Source organism: Panthera tigris, chromosome C1, assembly GCF_018350195.1.
Source record: "Panthera tigris isolate Pti1 chromosome C1, P.tigris_Pti1_mat1.1, whole genome shotgun sequence".
NCBI lineage: Eukaryota > Metazoa > Chordata > Mammalia > Carnivora > Felidae > Panthera > Panthera tigris.
In genome coordinates this window covers 186,643,624-186,658,490 of record NC_056667.1, presented here as the reverse complement: position 1 = coordinate 186,658,490, position 14,867 = coordinate 186,643,624, and the positions used below count along the sequence as shown (strand labels likewise).

At 40.7% G+C, this 14,867-nt stretch overlaps 1 protein-coding gene across 1 annotated transcript in view; it reads right to left on the bottom strand.

Annotated features, from left to right (window-relative positions):
- Positions 1–12,581, bottom strand: part of BMPR2 (bone morphogenetic protein receptor type 2) — a 191,847-nt gene extending 179,266 nt beyond the window's left edge. The window contains exon 1 of the mRNA XM_042995083.1: positions 12,506–12,581. Coding sequence (XP_042851017.1) covers positions 12,506–12,581 — 76 coding nt within the window. The remainder of the gene's footprint in view (positions 1–12,505) is intronic.
- Positions 12,582–14,867: the final 2,286 nt, after the last annotated feature.

Sequence of the window (14,867 nt, the reverse complement as noted above, 5' to 3'; positions counted from 1 at the left end):
AAGGTAGACAGAGGACTTGAGTAGACATTTACTCAAAGAAGATATACAGGGGTACCTGGGTGGCTCAGTCAGGATGAGTGTCTGGCTCTTGGTTTCAGCTCAGGTCATGATCTCACCGGTTGGTGGGTTCAAGCCTGAAGCTGGGGCTCTGCGCTGATGATGTGGAGCCTGCTTGAAATTCTCTCTCTCCCTCTCTCTCTGCCCCTCCCCTGCATGCTCTCTCTCTCAAAATAAGCTTAAAACAAAAGAAGATATGCAAATTGTCTATAAGCACATAAAAAGATGCTCAACATCTTTATATCATGCTCAACATGATTTATCATTAGGAAAATCCAATAAAATCAAAACCGTAATGAGATACCACTTCACACCCATTATGATGGCTCTAATAAATAATTTTTCACAAAAATAAAACAGAAAGCAATGAGTGTTGGCAAGAATGTAGAGAAACTGGAATACTTGTTCATTACTGGTAGGAATGTGAAATGGTACAGCCACTATTGAAAATAGTTTGGCGGTTCCTCAAAAAAAACTAAACATAGAATTACCATATGATCCAGCAATTTACACTTGTGGGTATACACCCATAGGAATTTAAAACAGAGACTAGAACAGATACTGTATAGTAATGTTCACTGCAACATTGTTCACAATAGCCAAAAGGGGAAAACTGAAGTGTCCATCAACAGATGAATGGATAAACAAAATGTGACATATACACACAATGGACTATTATTCAGCCCTATAAAGTGATGAAATTTGGACACATGCTATAACATGGATAAACTTAAAAACATTATGCTAAGCAAAATGAGCCAGTACCAAAAGGACAAATATTGTATGATTCTACTCATATGAAATATCTTAGAGTAGGCAAATTCAGAGACAGAAAGTAGATTAGAGGTTACCAGGGGCTGGGAGGAGAGCGGAAACAGGAGTTATTGCTTAATTGTTAAAGTTTCTGTTTGGGGTGATGAAAACATTTTGGTGACACACATTCAATGTGTGTTACACAACATTGTGAATGCAATTAATGCCACCAAATCGTATACTTGAAAATGGTTAAAATGGCAAATTTTATGCTATATATGTTTTACCATAATTTTTTTTTAACATTTATTTATTTTTGAGAGAGAGGGAGAGGGAGTGGGGGAGGAACAGAGAGAAAGGAGACAGAATCCAAAGCAGGCTACTAGCTCTGAGCCCTCCACACAGAGCCTGACTTGGGGCTCAAACTCACAAACTCACAAACTGTGAGATCATGACCTGAGCTGAAGTCAGACACTTAACCAACTGAGCCACCCAGACGCCCCTGTTTTACCATAATTTTTAACTTAATAATATACCAAAACAATGAATTGCACATTTTATTTTTTAATGTTTTATTATTTATTTTTGAGAGAGAGAAGAGAGAGAGAGAGAGTGAGAGAGAGAGACTGTGTGTGCGCAGGGGAGGGGCAGAGAGAGAGGGAGACAGAATCCAAAGCAGCTCCAGGTTCTGAGCCATCAGCACAGAGCCTGACACAGGGCTTGACCTCACAAGCAGTGAGATCATGACCTGAGCCGCAGTCAGACACTTAACCGACTGAGCCCCCCAGGCGTCCCATGTACATTTTAAAGGAGTAAATTGTATGGTATGGGAATTACCTCTCAATAAAGCTGTTTTACAAAATTTACTTACCAGAAGTTAAAATGGCATTAATTAGATCTCAACTGATTTAGAATGTGTGATAACTGAGTCAAAAGCTACGCTGAAATTGACTTTGGCATTATTTATCTTTTTTTCTTTTTATTGTTTATTTATTCTTGAGACAGAGACAGAGCGTGAACAGGCAGAGAGAGAGGGAGACACAGAATCTGAAACAGGCTCCAGGCTCTGAGCTGTCAGCACAGAGCCTGACACAGGGCTTGAACCCACGAACTGTGAGATCATGACCTGAGCCGAAGTCGGACACTTAACTGACTGAGCCACCCAGGAGTCCCTGGCATTATTTATCTTAAAATTAAAATAATTTCTTACACCATTCACAAAAATAAATTCAAAATGAATTAAAGACATAAATGTGAGACCTGAAACCTTAAAAATCTGTGAATAGAGCATAGGCAGTAACTTCTCTGACATCAGCCACAGAAACATTTTTTCTAGATAGGTCTCCTGAGTCAAGGGAAACAAAAGCAAAAATAAACTATTGGGACTACATCAAATAAAAAGCTTCTGAACAGCAAAGGAAACAATCAACAAAACTAAAAGACAACCTACTGAATGGGAGAAGATATTTATAAATGACATATCTGATAAAGGGTTAGTTTCCAAAACATATAAAAAAGTTACACAACTCAAACACCAAAAGAACCAAATAATCCAATTAAAAATAGGCAAAAGACATGAACAAACATTTATTCAAAGACATACAAATGGCCAACAGACATGTGAAAAACTACTCAACATCACTCATAATCAGAAAGATGCAAGTCAACAGATTCAGTAATTGGTTAAGAATGTGGTGTGCTGAGAATGTGGAGAAAAAGGAACCCTTGTGCACTGCTTGGAAATGCAAACTGGTGCAGCCACTGTAGAAAACAGTATGGGGTTCCTCAAAAAATTAAAAACAGAATTGCCATGTGATCCAGTAATTCTGCTATTGGGTATTTACCCAAAGAATACAAAAACAATAATTCAGAAAGATATATGCGCCCCTATGTTTATTGCAGCATTATTTCCAAATTATGGAAGCAGTCCAAGTGTCCATCCATAGATGAATGGATAAAGAAGATGTGCAAAATTAACTAAATTTTAAAAAACAGGGGCACCGGGGTGGCTCAGTTGGTAAAGCATTCAACTTCGGCTCAGGTCATCTCATGGCTTGTGAGTTCGAGCCCCACGTTGGGCTCTGTGCTGATAGCTCAGAGCCTGGAGCCTGCTTCAGATTCTGTGTCCCTCTCTTGCTCTGTCCCGCCCCTGCTGTGCTCTGTCTCTCTCTCAAGAATAAATATAACATTAAAAAAATTTTTTTAATAAAAAATAAAAAAAATGTTCTAAAAAATATGTGGCATACATATGTATATGTATATGTATACATGTACATACACACACACACACACAAAACAATGAAATCCTGCCATTTACAACATGGATGGATCTAGAGAGTATAATGCTAAGTAAAGTCAGAGAAAGACAAATATCATGATTTCACTCATATAGAGAATTTAAGAAACAAACAAAAAAAAAAACAAAGGAGAAAGAGATCAACTAAAAAACCGACACTTAACTGTAGAGAACAAACAGATGGTTACCAGAGGGGAGGTCACCATGGGGGGGGATGGATGAACTAGGTGAACAGGATTAAGAGTACACTTATCATGATGAGCACTGAGTAATGAATAGAACTGTCACATTACTATATTGTACACCTGAAGCTAGTGTAACACTTCAAGTTAACTATATTGAAATTAAAATAAAGAATTAAATTAAAACAAAAGACATTGTATAAAAGTTAACCTTCTTAGACTAACTTCTAACTAAACTTCTTAACTAAACTTAAAACTATTTAAAGTCTACCCTAAAGTCCTTTCCAACTCTAAAATTCTAGGATTCCAACTATTTTAAAAGCACCCTTTAATAAATAAATAAATAAATAAATAAATAAATAAATAAATAAATAAAGCATCCTTTATATTTATAGATTATTCTTAGTTATGGATTGTTCTTTATACAGCCTTTCTTTACAACACTTTGGTGATCCTAACTCAACATAGACAATCAACATATAAAATGTATTTGCAAAAAATTAAATTTCTTTCAAAGCAGTACTTTTACCATTTCAGAATATCCCACAGATTTCCCCAATCTAAGCTAAATTCAAAGTACTATATACATATATATACACTCAATAATAACAAAATATAACATTCAAAATGCTATACACTTACTACTAACTAAATATATTTTCTTTTCTCATACCATAAGCAAAAGTGCTATAAATACTATACACATCATACAGGTGAACCCCTTCACTTTACAATGAGGATATTGAGACCAAAAGAAGTGATATGCCCAAAGTAAATAGTTGATGGTACCATTAGGAAGGAACTCAAACCTTTCTAGCTTCCAATTCTGGTTGCCTGTTTGACTTAGAAGTCATCTACTTTCCAGAATAATTAAAGCTTAGGAGAAGAGTAACAATAAAAGAAAATCAACAAGGAAGAGGAGTTGCAGTAAGAAAAAAGTATACTTAAAACAATCTAAGGGAGATTTAAAAAAGAAGAAGAAAACATTTATGGAGAAGAGAAGATGGAGATGATATATAACCAGGGAAATGCGAAGTTAATAAAGTCAGATGAGGAGAGTTAGAAGGAAGGGGTGACCAAAATTGTCAAATTCTGTAGAAAAGTCAAAGAAAACAAGATTGAAAAGTCACTTGGATAAGGCAATTAGAAAGTCACTGATGATTTAATATACAGCATGGGACAAGTAAGGAGTTGAGGATATAGAAGTCCGTAGGTGTTCACTCTTTCAAGAAGGCTAGCAGAGAAGAGAGAAATAAAAGGAGGGTAGAGATCAGCTAGAAGACACACAGGAACACAGTCTCTTTTCCTGCGTTGCAGAATACCTTCAGGAATTTCTCATCCTGAAAGAAAGGCAGAGAATAATACAATGCTAGTAAGATTTGCAAAATACCTACTCTTGCCAAATAGCATGAAATCTAATTCTCTTTCAGAAAGTAATATAGGGTATGGCATAAAATGTTTGGGGGAGGAGAGGAGGCCCTTATTTTTCTTTATATCCACCAATATTTTGAAAAGAACCCTGCACAAAGGAAGCACTAATAAATGTCTGTTGACTGGACATTTTAGTTCTCCTTCCACATGTTATCTATCCTATTCATGCCCCCGTACCCCTCTCCCTGGTCCCATAGGTACATACTGGAATAGAAACTACATCTAGTCAAACACTTACTGTATTAAGTACAATTAACAGCAAGAAATAAATGTTGTGTTCTAATAGTTCTGATAATACAATGTATTCTAAAATGTTCATGTCAGGGGCACCTGGCTGGCTCAGTAAGTAGAGCATGTGACTACTGATCTCGGGGCTGTGAGCTCAGGCCCCACATTGAGTGTAAAGATTACTTAAAAATAAAATCTTAAAAATAAAATTTTTTTTAAATAAAATGTTCATGTCATTTACCCACAGGCTTATTTCTAATGTCACATAGACCATACATAAATTATAAATGTATTCTTGTAATCCAGCAGCCTTAGCTGTCATATCCATCGCACAGATCTAAAAAAGTTTAAGGGGCAGCTGGGTGGCTCAGTTGGTTAAGCAACAGACTTCAGCTCAGGTCACAATCTCACTGTTCACAGGTTCAAGCCCTGAATTGGGGTCTGCACTGACAGTGCTTGGGATTCTCTCTCTCTCCCTCTCTCTCACTACCCCTCCCCCACCTGATCTCATGCAGGCACTCTCTCTAAATAAATAAACGTAAAAAAAAATCTTCTAAAAATTTTCAAAATAAAAAAAGCTTAAAAAAAACAAAAACAAATCAAGTCTATTGCCCTCAAAATTCTACTAAAGCCATCTTTATTGCTTCTAGAAAGGATTCACAGACTAGACCATTTAACTACAAGGGGGAAATAGTCTGGTAATATGGGAGTCTCTTCAACATGTGTAAGTACTAAGCAAGATGGTAAAAAATAGTGAATTTTGAGATATCACAGCATTCATATTTAATTTTTTTCTAGCAGACATCAATTAAATCAGAATATAATTCTTTGGTGGACAGAAATTTAAAAAATGCAATTTATCCACTTGGAGTACTTACTCCATGAAATACTAATTTGTAACTAAAACCAAATCAATGTTATCTAGTCTAATTTATTTTAACACTATTTCTATTGTAAATATTTCATCAACCGTTCTCATGTAAATTTACTAAAAGTAAAACCATTTATTTCTACTAACAAGTAATTTTTCTTTTTGGAAGAAGGAAAAGGAAAATAAAATGGTCAAAATACAAGCTAAATGAACATATACAATATTAGGTGAGCAAAGCACTTTTTATTAAAGAGCAAACCACCTTTAAGACCAAGATTAAACAAACAAATAGCATTTTTTAAATTTTAAAAAAGAAAAAGGTTTTAGATAATTACTTAAAGCTTAAAATAAGAAATGTTTGTACTAATGTGACTGAATAAAAGATCCAGAAAGGCACACAAAATTAAATAAATAAAGTAAAATCTGAGAGTTAAAAGAAATCTTAGATCCTATACTTCTCAAACGTCAGGGTACATAAAATTTACCTGGGGAAATGTTTGTTTAAAATGCAGATTCTCAGGTCACCTGGGTGGCTCAGTCTGTTAAGAGACTTCAGCTCAGGCCATGATCTCACACTTCATGAGTTAGAGCCCTGCATCAGGCTCTGTGCTGACAGCTCAGACCCCGGAGCCTGCTTTGGATTCTGTGTCTCCCCTCCCTCTCTCTCTGCCCCTCCCCCACTCGTTCTCCCTCCCTCTCTCTCTCTCTCTTTCAAAAATAAACCTTACAAAAATAAATAAAATTTTAAAAATAAATAAATAAAATGCAGATTCCCAAACTCACTGTCCAGATATTCAGATTAAGTAGGTCTGGGGTAGCTGCCTGGAATCTGCATTTCAAACATAATCTGGTCCAATCCCATAATATTACAATTGAGAAAACTAAATTGTGTAATCTGTCCAGAATCACACGGAATTCAGGTCTCATTAACTCAAGACAGGGGTCTTCTTACAACACCATTTAAACTACTTTATAGTTGAAGGAATTAAAACAAAGAAAGAATAAATTAATACATCATTTGAATAAGTGAGCAATCTTAGAACACTTCCTGGCTCCAATTTCTTTTTATTATTCATTCATGTAGTATTTCTTTTTTAATTTTCTTTTAATGTTTATTTATTTTTCAGAGAGAGTGAGCACAAGTGTGAGAGGGGCTGTGAGAGAGACACAGAATCTGAAGCAGGCTCCAGGCTCTGAGCTGTCAGCACAGAGCTGGACACGGGGCCTGAACCCATGAACTGCTAAGATCATGACCTAAGCCAAAGTCAGACGCTCAACCAAATGAGCCACCCATGCACCCCTCATTTAGTATTTCTTAAACATCTTTTATCTGCACAACAATATGATAGATTGCAAAACAGTTTAAGGTAGGAACCCTGTCCTCAAAAAGCAATTTGGAAGACAAAGCAAATACATAAAACTGACATTCAACAAATATGTGAATAAGTACCAAAATAAGTGGTATGGTCATTTATAAAATTGACTGATTTACTCTGACTTCATTCTGTACCTTTTCTAGTTAGAATTTACCCATCAGAAATCAATATTCAATTTCTTCTCTTTCTATGTTAAAGTTAGCCTTTAAGGGCTCCTGGCTGGCTCAGTCAGTGGGGCATGCAATTCTTTTTTTTTTTTTTTTAATTTTTTTAACGTTTATTTATTTTTGAGACAGAGAGAGACAGAGCATGAACGGGGGAGGAGCAGAGAGAGAGGGAGACACAGAATCGGAACCAGGCTCCAGGCTCTGGGCCATCAGCCCAGAGCCCGACGCGGGGCTCGAACTCACGGACCGTGAGATCGTGACCTGAGCCGAAGTCGGACGCTTAACCGACTGAGCCGCCCAGGCGCCCCGGGGCATACAATTCTTGATCTCAGGGTTATGAGTTTGAGCCCCATGTTGGGTGTAGAGATTACTTAAAAATAAAATCCTGTTTTTAAAAATATTCATTTATTTTGAAAGAGAGAGAGAGAGAATGCACACACAAGAGTGGGAAGGGCAGAGACAGAGGGTGAGAGAGAGAAACCCCCACACTGTGTGTAGAGCCCTACTCGGGCTCATTCCCACAACTGTGGGATCACAACCTGAGCCAATATCAAGAGTCTGATGTTCAACCGACTGAGCTACCTAGGTGCACCCAAAATATTTTTTTTAAAAAGAAAAGTTGGCCTTTAATGAGAGTTGTCCTCATTTGAAATTAATCTCTCTATTCCCACTTTTCATATTACACGAACACCAACACCACTACTACCACATCACCCCACATGCCAGGGTAGGCTTGTGGAGAGATCAAAGCTGGTATAATTTTTATGCAAAGGCCTAATTAAAAGTCTGGCCCTGGGGCACCTGGGTGGCTCAACTGGTTTAGCACTGGACTCCTAATTTTGGCTCAGGTCATGATCTCACAGTCTTGAGATCGAGCCTTGTGTCAGGCTGTGCACTGGGCATGCAGCCTGCTTGGGATTCTCTCTGCCCCTCCCCCCTCTCTCTTTCTCTCTTAAATAAATAAGGGCTCCTGGGTGGCTCAGTTGATTGAGCATCCAACTCTTGATTTCAGCTCAGGTCATGATTTCAAGGTTTGTGGGATTAAGTCCCACACTGGGCTCTGTACAGACAGCACAGACCCTGCTTGGGACTCTTTCTCTCCCTCTCTCTCTGCCCCTCCTGAGCTCTCTCTCTCTCTCTCTCAAAATAAAGATTTTCTTTAAAAACTTCTTTAAAAAATAAACAAACAAACAAACAAAAAAAGAGTTTGGCCCTGCTCAAACAGTAAGAGTTTGGACTATCTTCCTGACCATATGTGGTAGACTGACAATCCCAATTCTTCATTCTCCAGCAATAGTACCACATGTCCATATATTACCATGGCCTCATTATAGCCAAAGTGTACTTCACTACTCCTTGTCTTTAGTCTTGGCCAAATAAGATGTTAAAAGAACAAGAGTCTAAAAATGGCTAGGGACTGAACTTATCCTCTTGTACTTCTGCCATTGCCATAAGACAAGCTTCCCTGCAGAAGAGATGTTACCCTGCCCTCCAGCCTGGGCCCAAGAGTGAGACAAATGGAGCAGAATAAATGCTTATTGTTGTATGCCACTATATTTTTATGGCTACCAGCTATTATGCACCAAAAGCTGACTAAATCACAATACTTTAAAAATCCAAACAATCACGACTGATTATATAAACTTGCCTAAGGGAGAATCTTTCAGGTTTTAAGTTTTAAAAAATGTATAGATCCCAGAGAGATCCATTCAGTACGTCTATGCTATAGTGCCAGAAATACGTATTTTATCAAAAACCGCAGGTGACCCTGTTGCAGTGCTCACATGGCAAGAAACACAAAAGTAAAGATTACTAAATTTCTAATTCCTCAACAATATTTATTAACTTCAATGCTCAAGAACACTAAATAGGTGCATCTTCCTGTAGACAATGTATTCCTACAGAGATATAAAACTGAAATCTAATTAAGTGTGGCACCATGGCTGGCTCAGTCAGTAGAGCACATGACTCTTAACCTCAAGGTTGTGAGTTCAAGTCCCAGGTTGGGCATAGAGCTTACTCAAAAAACAACAACAAAAAAATTTTTTTAAAGAAAGAAATCTAATCAAGTGAATATTTCAAATGCATAAAGATTCAGCTAACATTGATGTCAGACAGCCATTGGACACATTTAAGCCAGCCAAGGAGGAGGAGGATTATGATGTGATGCAGAATCCTGAGTTTCTTAGTTGTCCTGGAGAACCTTCGAGGAGTGAATCCCAACAATAAGGCTATTTGAAATGCCATGGGTTCCCTGGCCTCCCAGGCCACCAAGGATGGCAAGAAAGAAGAGAACAAGAAGACTGGAGGAAAGGTAGCTGAGCCTGCTCAAGCACAGGGGGGTAGGGTGGGATATAGGGTTAGCTATGTAACCATTACAACCTAAATGAAGAATGAAGACTTTTTTCAAAAATTTTTTATTTTGTTAATATTTATTTATTTTGAGAGAAGAAGGAAAGAGAGAACACACACAAGTACAATCAGGGGAGAGGCAGAGAGAAAGAGAATCCCAAACTGACAGTGCTGACAGCATAGAGCCTTTTGCTGGGTTCAAACTCATGAACTGTGACATCACGACCTGAGCTGAAATCAAGCAGAATGCTTAACAGACTGAGCCACCCTGGTGCCCCCCGAATTTTTTTAATAGAAGCTGGGTCTGCGGTAAGTACTGCATTGTATTTTATCCTTTGATTAAAATTAAGAATTCATTTATAAACCAAACACATTTTTTTAATAAATTCTAATTTTTTGCATACAAAATGTTCTTAGAATTAAGGAATCCAAGAACTAGATACACTAAATGGAAAAGAGGAATTCAAAAGAAATAAAGGATACATCTATGGCCCCAAAGAGGGATGTGATATCAGCAGGTCTTCTAGTATTTTCTTCCTGTTCAGCAGTACTATTTGCACCTGTCTGGTTACATTATTACATCTATGTAACCCAAGTCCACATAGGCCCTCTCTAGTCACCTTGTACCTAATGAAACTGAACTCGCCACTCCAATATTAGGCAAAGTTTTCACATTTAGAATGATAACATCTGCAATAACCAGTGCTGAATGAAGAACCTGTCAAGTGTCCCTACTTCTTCTCAAAGGCTGATTTATGAAGGCACTACTCTATCTTATGTTCCCAATTAGAGTGTACTGTTGTTATCATTAATGTGATAGGTAAGGGTACAGGCTATAATCCTGGCTCCACAGTTTACTGTGTGGTGAGTTATTTAAATTCTCTGCACTTCACATGCCCTCTCTGTAAAAGGAACATAATTACAGCTGGAGTATGGAATTGTCATGAGGATCAAATGAGAAAACACATGGAAAGCTGTTAGAATAGTTGCCGGCACAGAGCAAGCATTCAATAAACACTATTATTATTACATTATTATTATTACTATTATTGTTATAGCTTACAAATTTTGGCATCTGCTACTATGTAATACTAATGAAGACTAAAACCACTTTAAAGTAGTGATTCTTTCAATCCCTCCTTTTTAAAGGACATTATTCTAATATTTTATTTACCAAATACAAATTAAATTATTTTTAAATCAGTGTTCTTTCCTTTACTGTTATCAGTTCTGATCACAAAATGATAAGCCCGTCAACTATAAATGAGAATCTACATTCTAAAAAGGTCAAGAATAACAAAGAACATAAAAAGTCTATGATCTGAGATCTCTGATCATAGAATGACTGCTTAAGCCTAAGGCCTTTTATTCTCTTCATATTTTACAGGAATCACAAGACTTACAGCTAGAGAATTTAAATAACTAATACAATTTGAAGAAATCTAGAGAAAAACTGTTTGTTTTAATCCCCAAAGGAATTGTGATGATTAAGAATTTAAAATACCAGTTTCAAAATATATTCAATTCAAAAGTTCAAATTCTTTTAATACAACTACACAGATTTATCATAGACATAAGACATTAATCAACAATATCAAAGGCACTAAAGGAAACTTCAAATTTTCTTTCAGAATTTTCCCAATGCAGACTCTTAAAATGGAAATAAGCAAGCAACCTCTGTGTTTAACATAGCAATGAGAAATGTGAATGTTAAAAATACACTTATAAAAATAAAAAAGTAACTGGAAAGCTGTTATATTGTCCTTCACTCATTTTTAAATGCATAATCTATTTGGCCATCCTACACCAAACTTAAGAATTATATGTACAGTTCACTCCCAAAAATTTCTAAGAGCGTATCACCAAAAGACCGCTTGAAAAATAACTGCAGATGAAACATGACGCTTTCTCTCAGGTATCTGAGAACTTAAAAAAAAAAAAAAAAATCCTAAGGAAAGGATGACTACTGTTTCCCTTTAAGCTTAGTAAAATGTCAAAGAACTTTTAGGACTCAAATCTCCTACACCTCTAATGTGAGGTCAAAGTTGTCTCAATGACAGGAAAGCCAATTGATGCCAGATGACTAAAATGTAAAGTTATCGAAAATGCTTTTAAGGCCAAGAGTAATTCCAAAGGCATATAAAATACGAGTGTATCTAGGTTGAAAAATGGAAATATAATTACTAAAATACTTTGGGACAAAACAATACCAATGATAATAATTAACAGTATTATACAATGTATTAAGAATCTCAAAGTTCTGGTTGACTCAACATTTATTCAATTCATTCCGTAACATTTCTGAATAATGAAAGTAACATGGACTCCCAAAGAGTGATCTAAATCTAAAAATAAGGTTCGAGTGTGCGTTCTATAGTTGATGTTCTTTTTAATGTAAGCCAAATCCGCTTCTTTACATTAAAATAAAAATCTACAGCTGTGTTTGCAAAGATCTCATAATAGACACTGTTCATTGGCGATTAAAATATTATTTTTAATCCTTGCATTACCTCACAGCTAAAAATGTCAAGATACCACACCCAGTATGTCTTTCCCCTCCCCCCGTGGGGGGTGAGGGGGGATATGGAAGTAGGGATTCGAAACTACAAAAACATGCAAGGTTATTTCCCTAGAAGGAACGGGAAAGGCGCGCAGGTACGGGACGCGGTTCCCTCCACAGCGCTCGCTGGACGCGTCGCGAAGGGCGAGCTCAGGCCTTGGCCTCTGCGGGCTCCCCGCCCGCCACCCGCAGGCAGGGGCAGTGGCCCGACGCGCCGCCGGGGGCTACTCACCGGCCGCAGTGCTGACCAGCAGGACGGTCCACAGGAGCGACGGCATCCGCCGGGGCCGCGGCAGCGAGGAAGTCATCCCTGGGCCAGCCGAGAAGCAGGAGAGCAGAGAAAAGAAATATGGAAAGTAAACACGGGCCGAGAGATACGGCCGGGAGGCTGGTCCTCGCTCTCGTCCGACTTGTCCGGCCCGGTATTACAATGCAGTCTGAAAGGACAAATGGCAGATGAGAGGACCTAGCTGCAGAGCTTTCATTCCGCTGCAGAAATTCCCTTCATTTCTCTCCCTCGCGGCTGGAGAGGTTCATTCGCCTAGAACCGGGTGTCTCGGCCACCCAAACTGAAGGCATGTCCGTGTGGAGAAGCAGGGAGACAGAAAGAAGCCCCGCAGTTATTTCCCTCGTAGTTTCACGATGTCAAAAAAATATCCAGGTCTGGGAGAAAACATATCCAGGGTGTAGGGGGATGGAGAGCGGAGATTCGATGGCGGGGCTGAGGATCAGAACAAGTTCCCGACTGCCTGGAAGGGCGAAGCCGGGCGGGCGGCGGCGGCACCCGGCGGCACAAGTCGCATCGCCCGTGGCTCCAGGAGGGCAGGATTCCTTTTTAAGTTTCGCTTCGGTGCTTCCTTCACTCGGATTTCGAGAACAACAAACCCTGTTCATCGACTGGATCGAAAAAGGTGCCTGCCTCCATGGACAAACCACAGCCTTCAATTCAAGCCTTCGCCGAACAATCCTTCGAGGTTCTGCCAGGGCCCCGCCGGAGGGCTGAGGGGCAGTAGGAAGCGGGGGGAGTGGGGGAGTGGGGGAGTGGGGGGGTGGGGGGGGAGGGGTCAGCAGGCAGGGCCCGGAGCTCCCCGAGACCGCGGGCGGAGGGGAGGTGCGGGGAGCTGCCCTTTCCAGCCCTCCTGGATTCGCTCCTCTCTCTCTTTTATTGCAGCCGTTCGATCTTGCCTGAGGTAAATTCCACGAATAAAAGCCTCTTCTCCCGTCAATGGCTCCTGTGAGCGAATCACAACCCCTCTGAAGAAGCCGCCGCCGCCGCCGCCGCCGCCGCCGCCGCCTCGTTCTCCCGCAGCTCTCGGCTCCGGGCGGAGCTCGGGCGTCGCGGGCCGAGGGCGGGGGGCGGCGGGAGGGCGGAGGTAGGTGGCTGGTTGGGGAAAAGGGTGGGCAGCGAGGCGGCGAGACACCCCGCACCCCTCCGGGAAGCACTTCCAGTGGTTCCGAGCAGACCAGACACAAAGGGGGGAGTCGCCGCAGCTGCCAGTCTGCGGCGCTCCCGGTCACCGGAGTCGCCCCGCCTCCGCCGCCGCCGCCGCCTCCGCCTCCTCCTCAGTCTCCGGCTCTTCCCGGCCCTGTCTGTCTCGGGCCTGTGGTGCAGCGCGGGCGGCGGCGGCAACAGCGGCGGCGGCGCGAGGAAGCCTACACCGCGCCTGCGCGCTCGCGGCCCCGCCCGGCCCCGCCCCTCACTCCGGGGCTTGCCAAGAAGGACTCCGCGGCACTCGCGCGGTGTGTCTCCCTGGAGCCGCCGAGGGCAGGGTGGGGCCGGCAGCCCGCAGTGGGCAGCAATGGCCATTCTCCTTAACACACACATACCTTCCATACGGGCACACTCGGGATGTGTGTGTGTGTGTGTGTGTGTGTGTGTGTGTGTGTGTGTGTGTCTGTTTAAGAGAGAGCGGCCACATCTTTTGTCCAGCCTTGGCAAACTGTTCTGAGCTGGCTGATTTAGACTTGGACTGGGGCGTCGCGGTCTCCTCCGGGACTCCTGGAGTAAAGCCTTGAGGGGCAGAACTGCCTTCGTTGTTTCCTGGGGCCAGAGCCTGCCTCTCCGTAGCCCAAAGAATCCAGAAGAACTCTCCTTTCCCAGAACTGGAGACCTTGGCCTCCTCGGGCTCCCCTCCCTGACTCAAACAAAAGCAGAAATTGGAAAGACCACCTCTAAATTGATATTTTTGGTCTTATCGGTGTCCTGCTTCTCTCAAGCGCCCATTACCGTAGCCCTTCTTAGCTGACAGAAATATTTAACATTTGAAAGGATGCGAAGCCAGAAAGGAAACACTTTCTTTTAAAATTCTATGCATTGTTCAACTGTATGTGCCTATCTGTCTATGCCGCTCGGTTTCCACTTCCAGGGTGGGCCTTTATTCACAAAGGCTGAGGGCCTAAGGGGCTTTTTAGGGCCTGTGAAAGGAAAATTTCGGTGAGGAGTTGTTGCCTAAAGGTAAAGAATGACTTCGAACCCAAGGAAATGAAGAGGTCCTGTTGGTACTCAAGCTTCCTGGAAAGGATCTGTTTAGTCGGTTTTTTGAATTGCAGAAACCTAAGCAACCAGGATAGGGGAAGGAATTCCTCCCCCACTC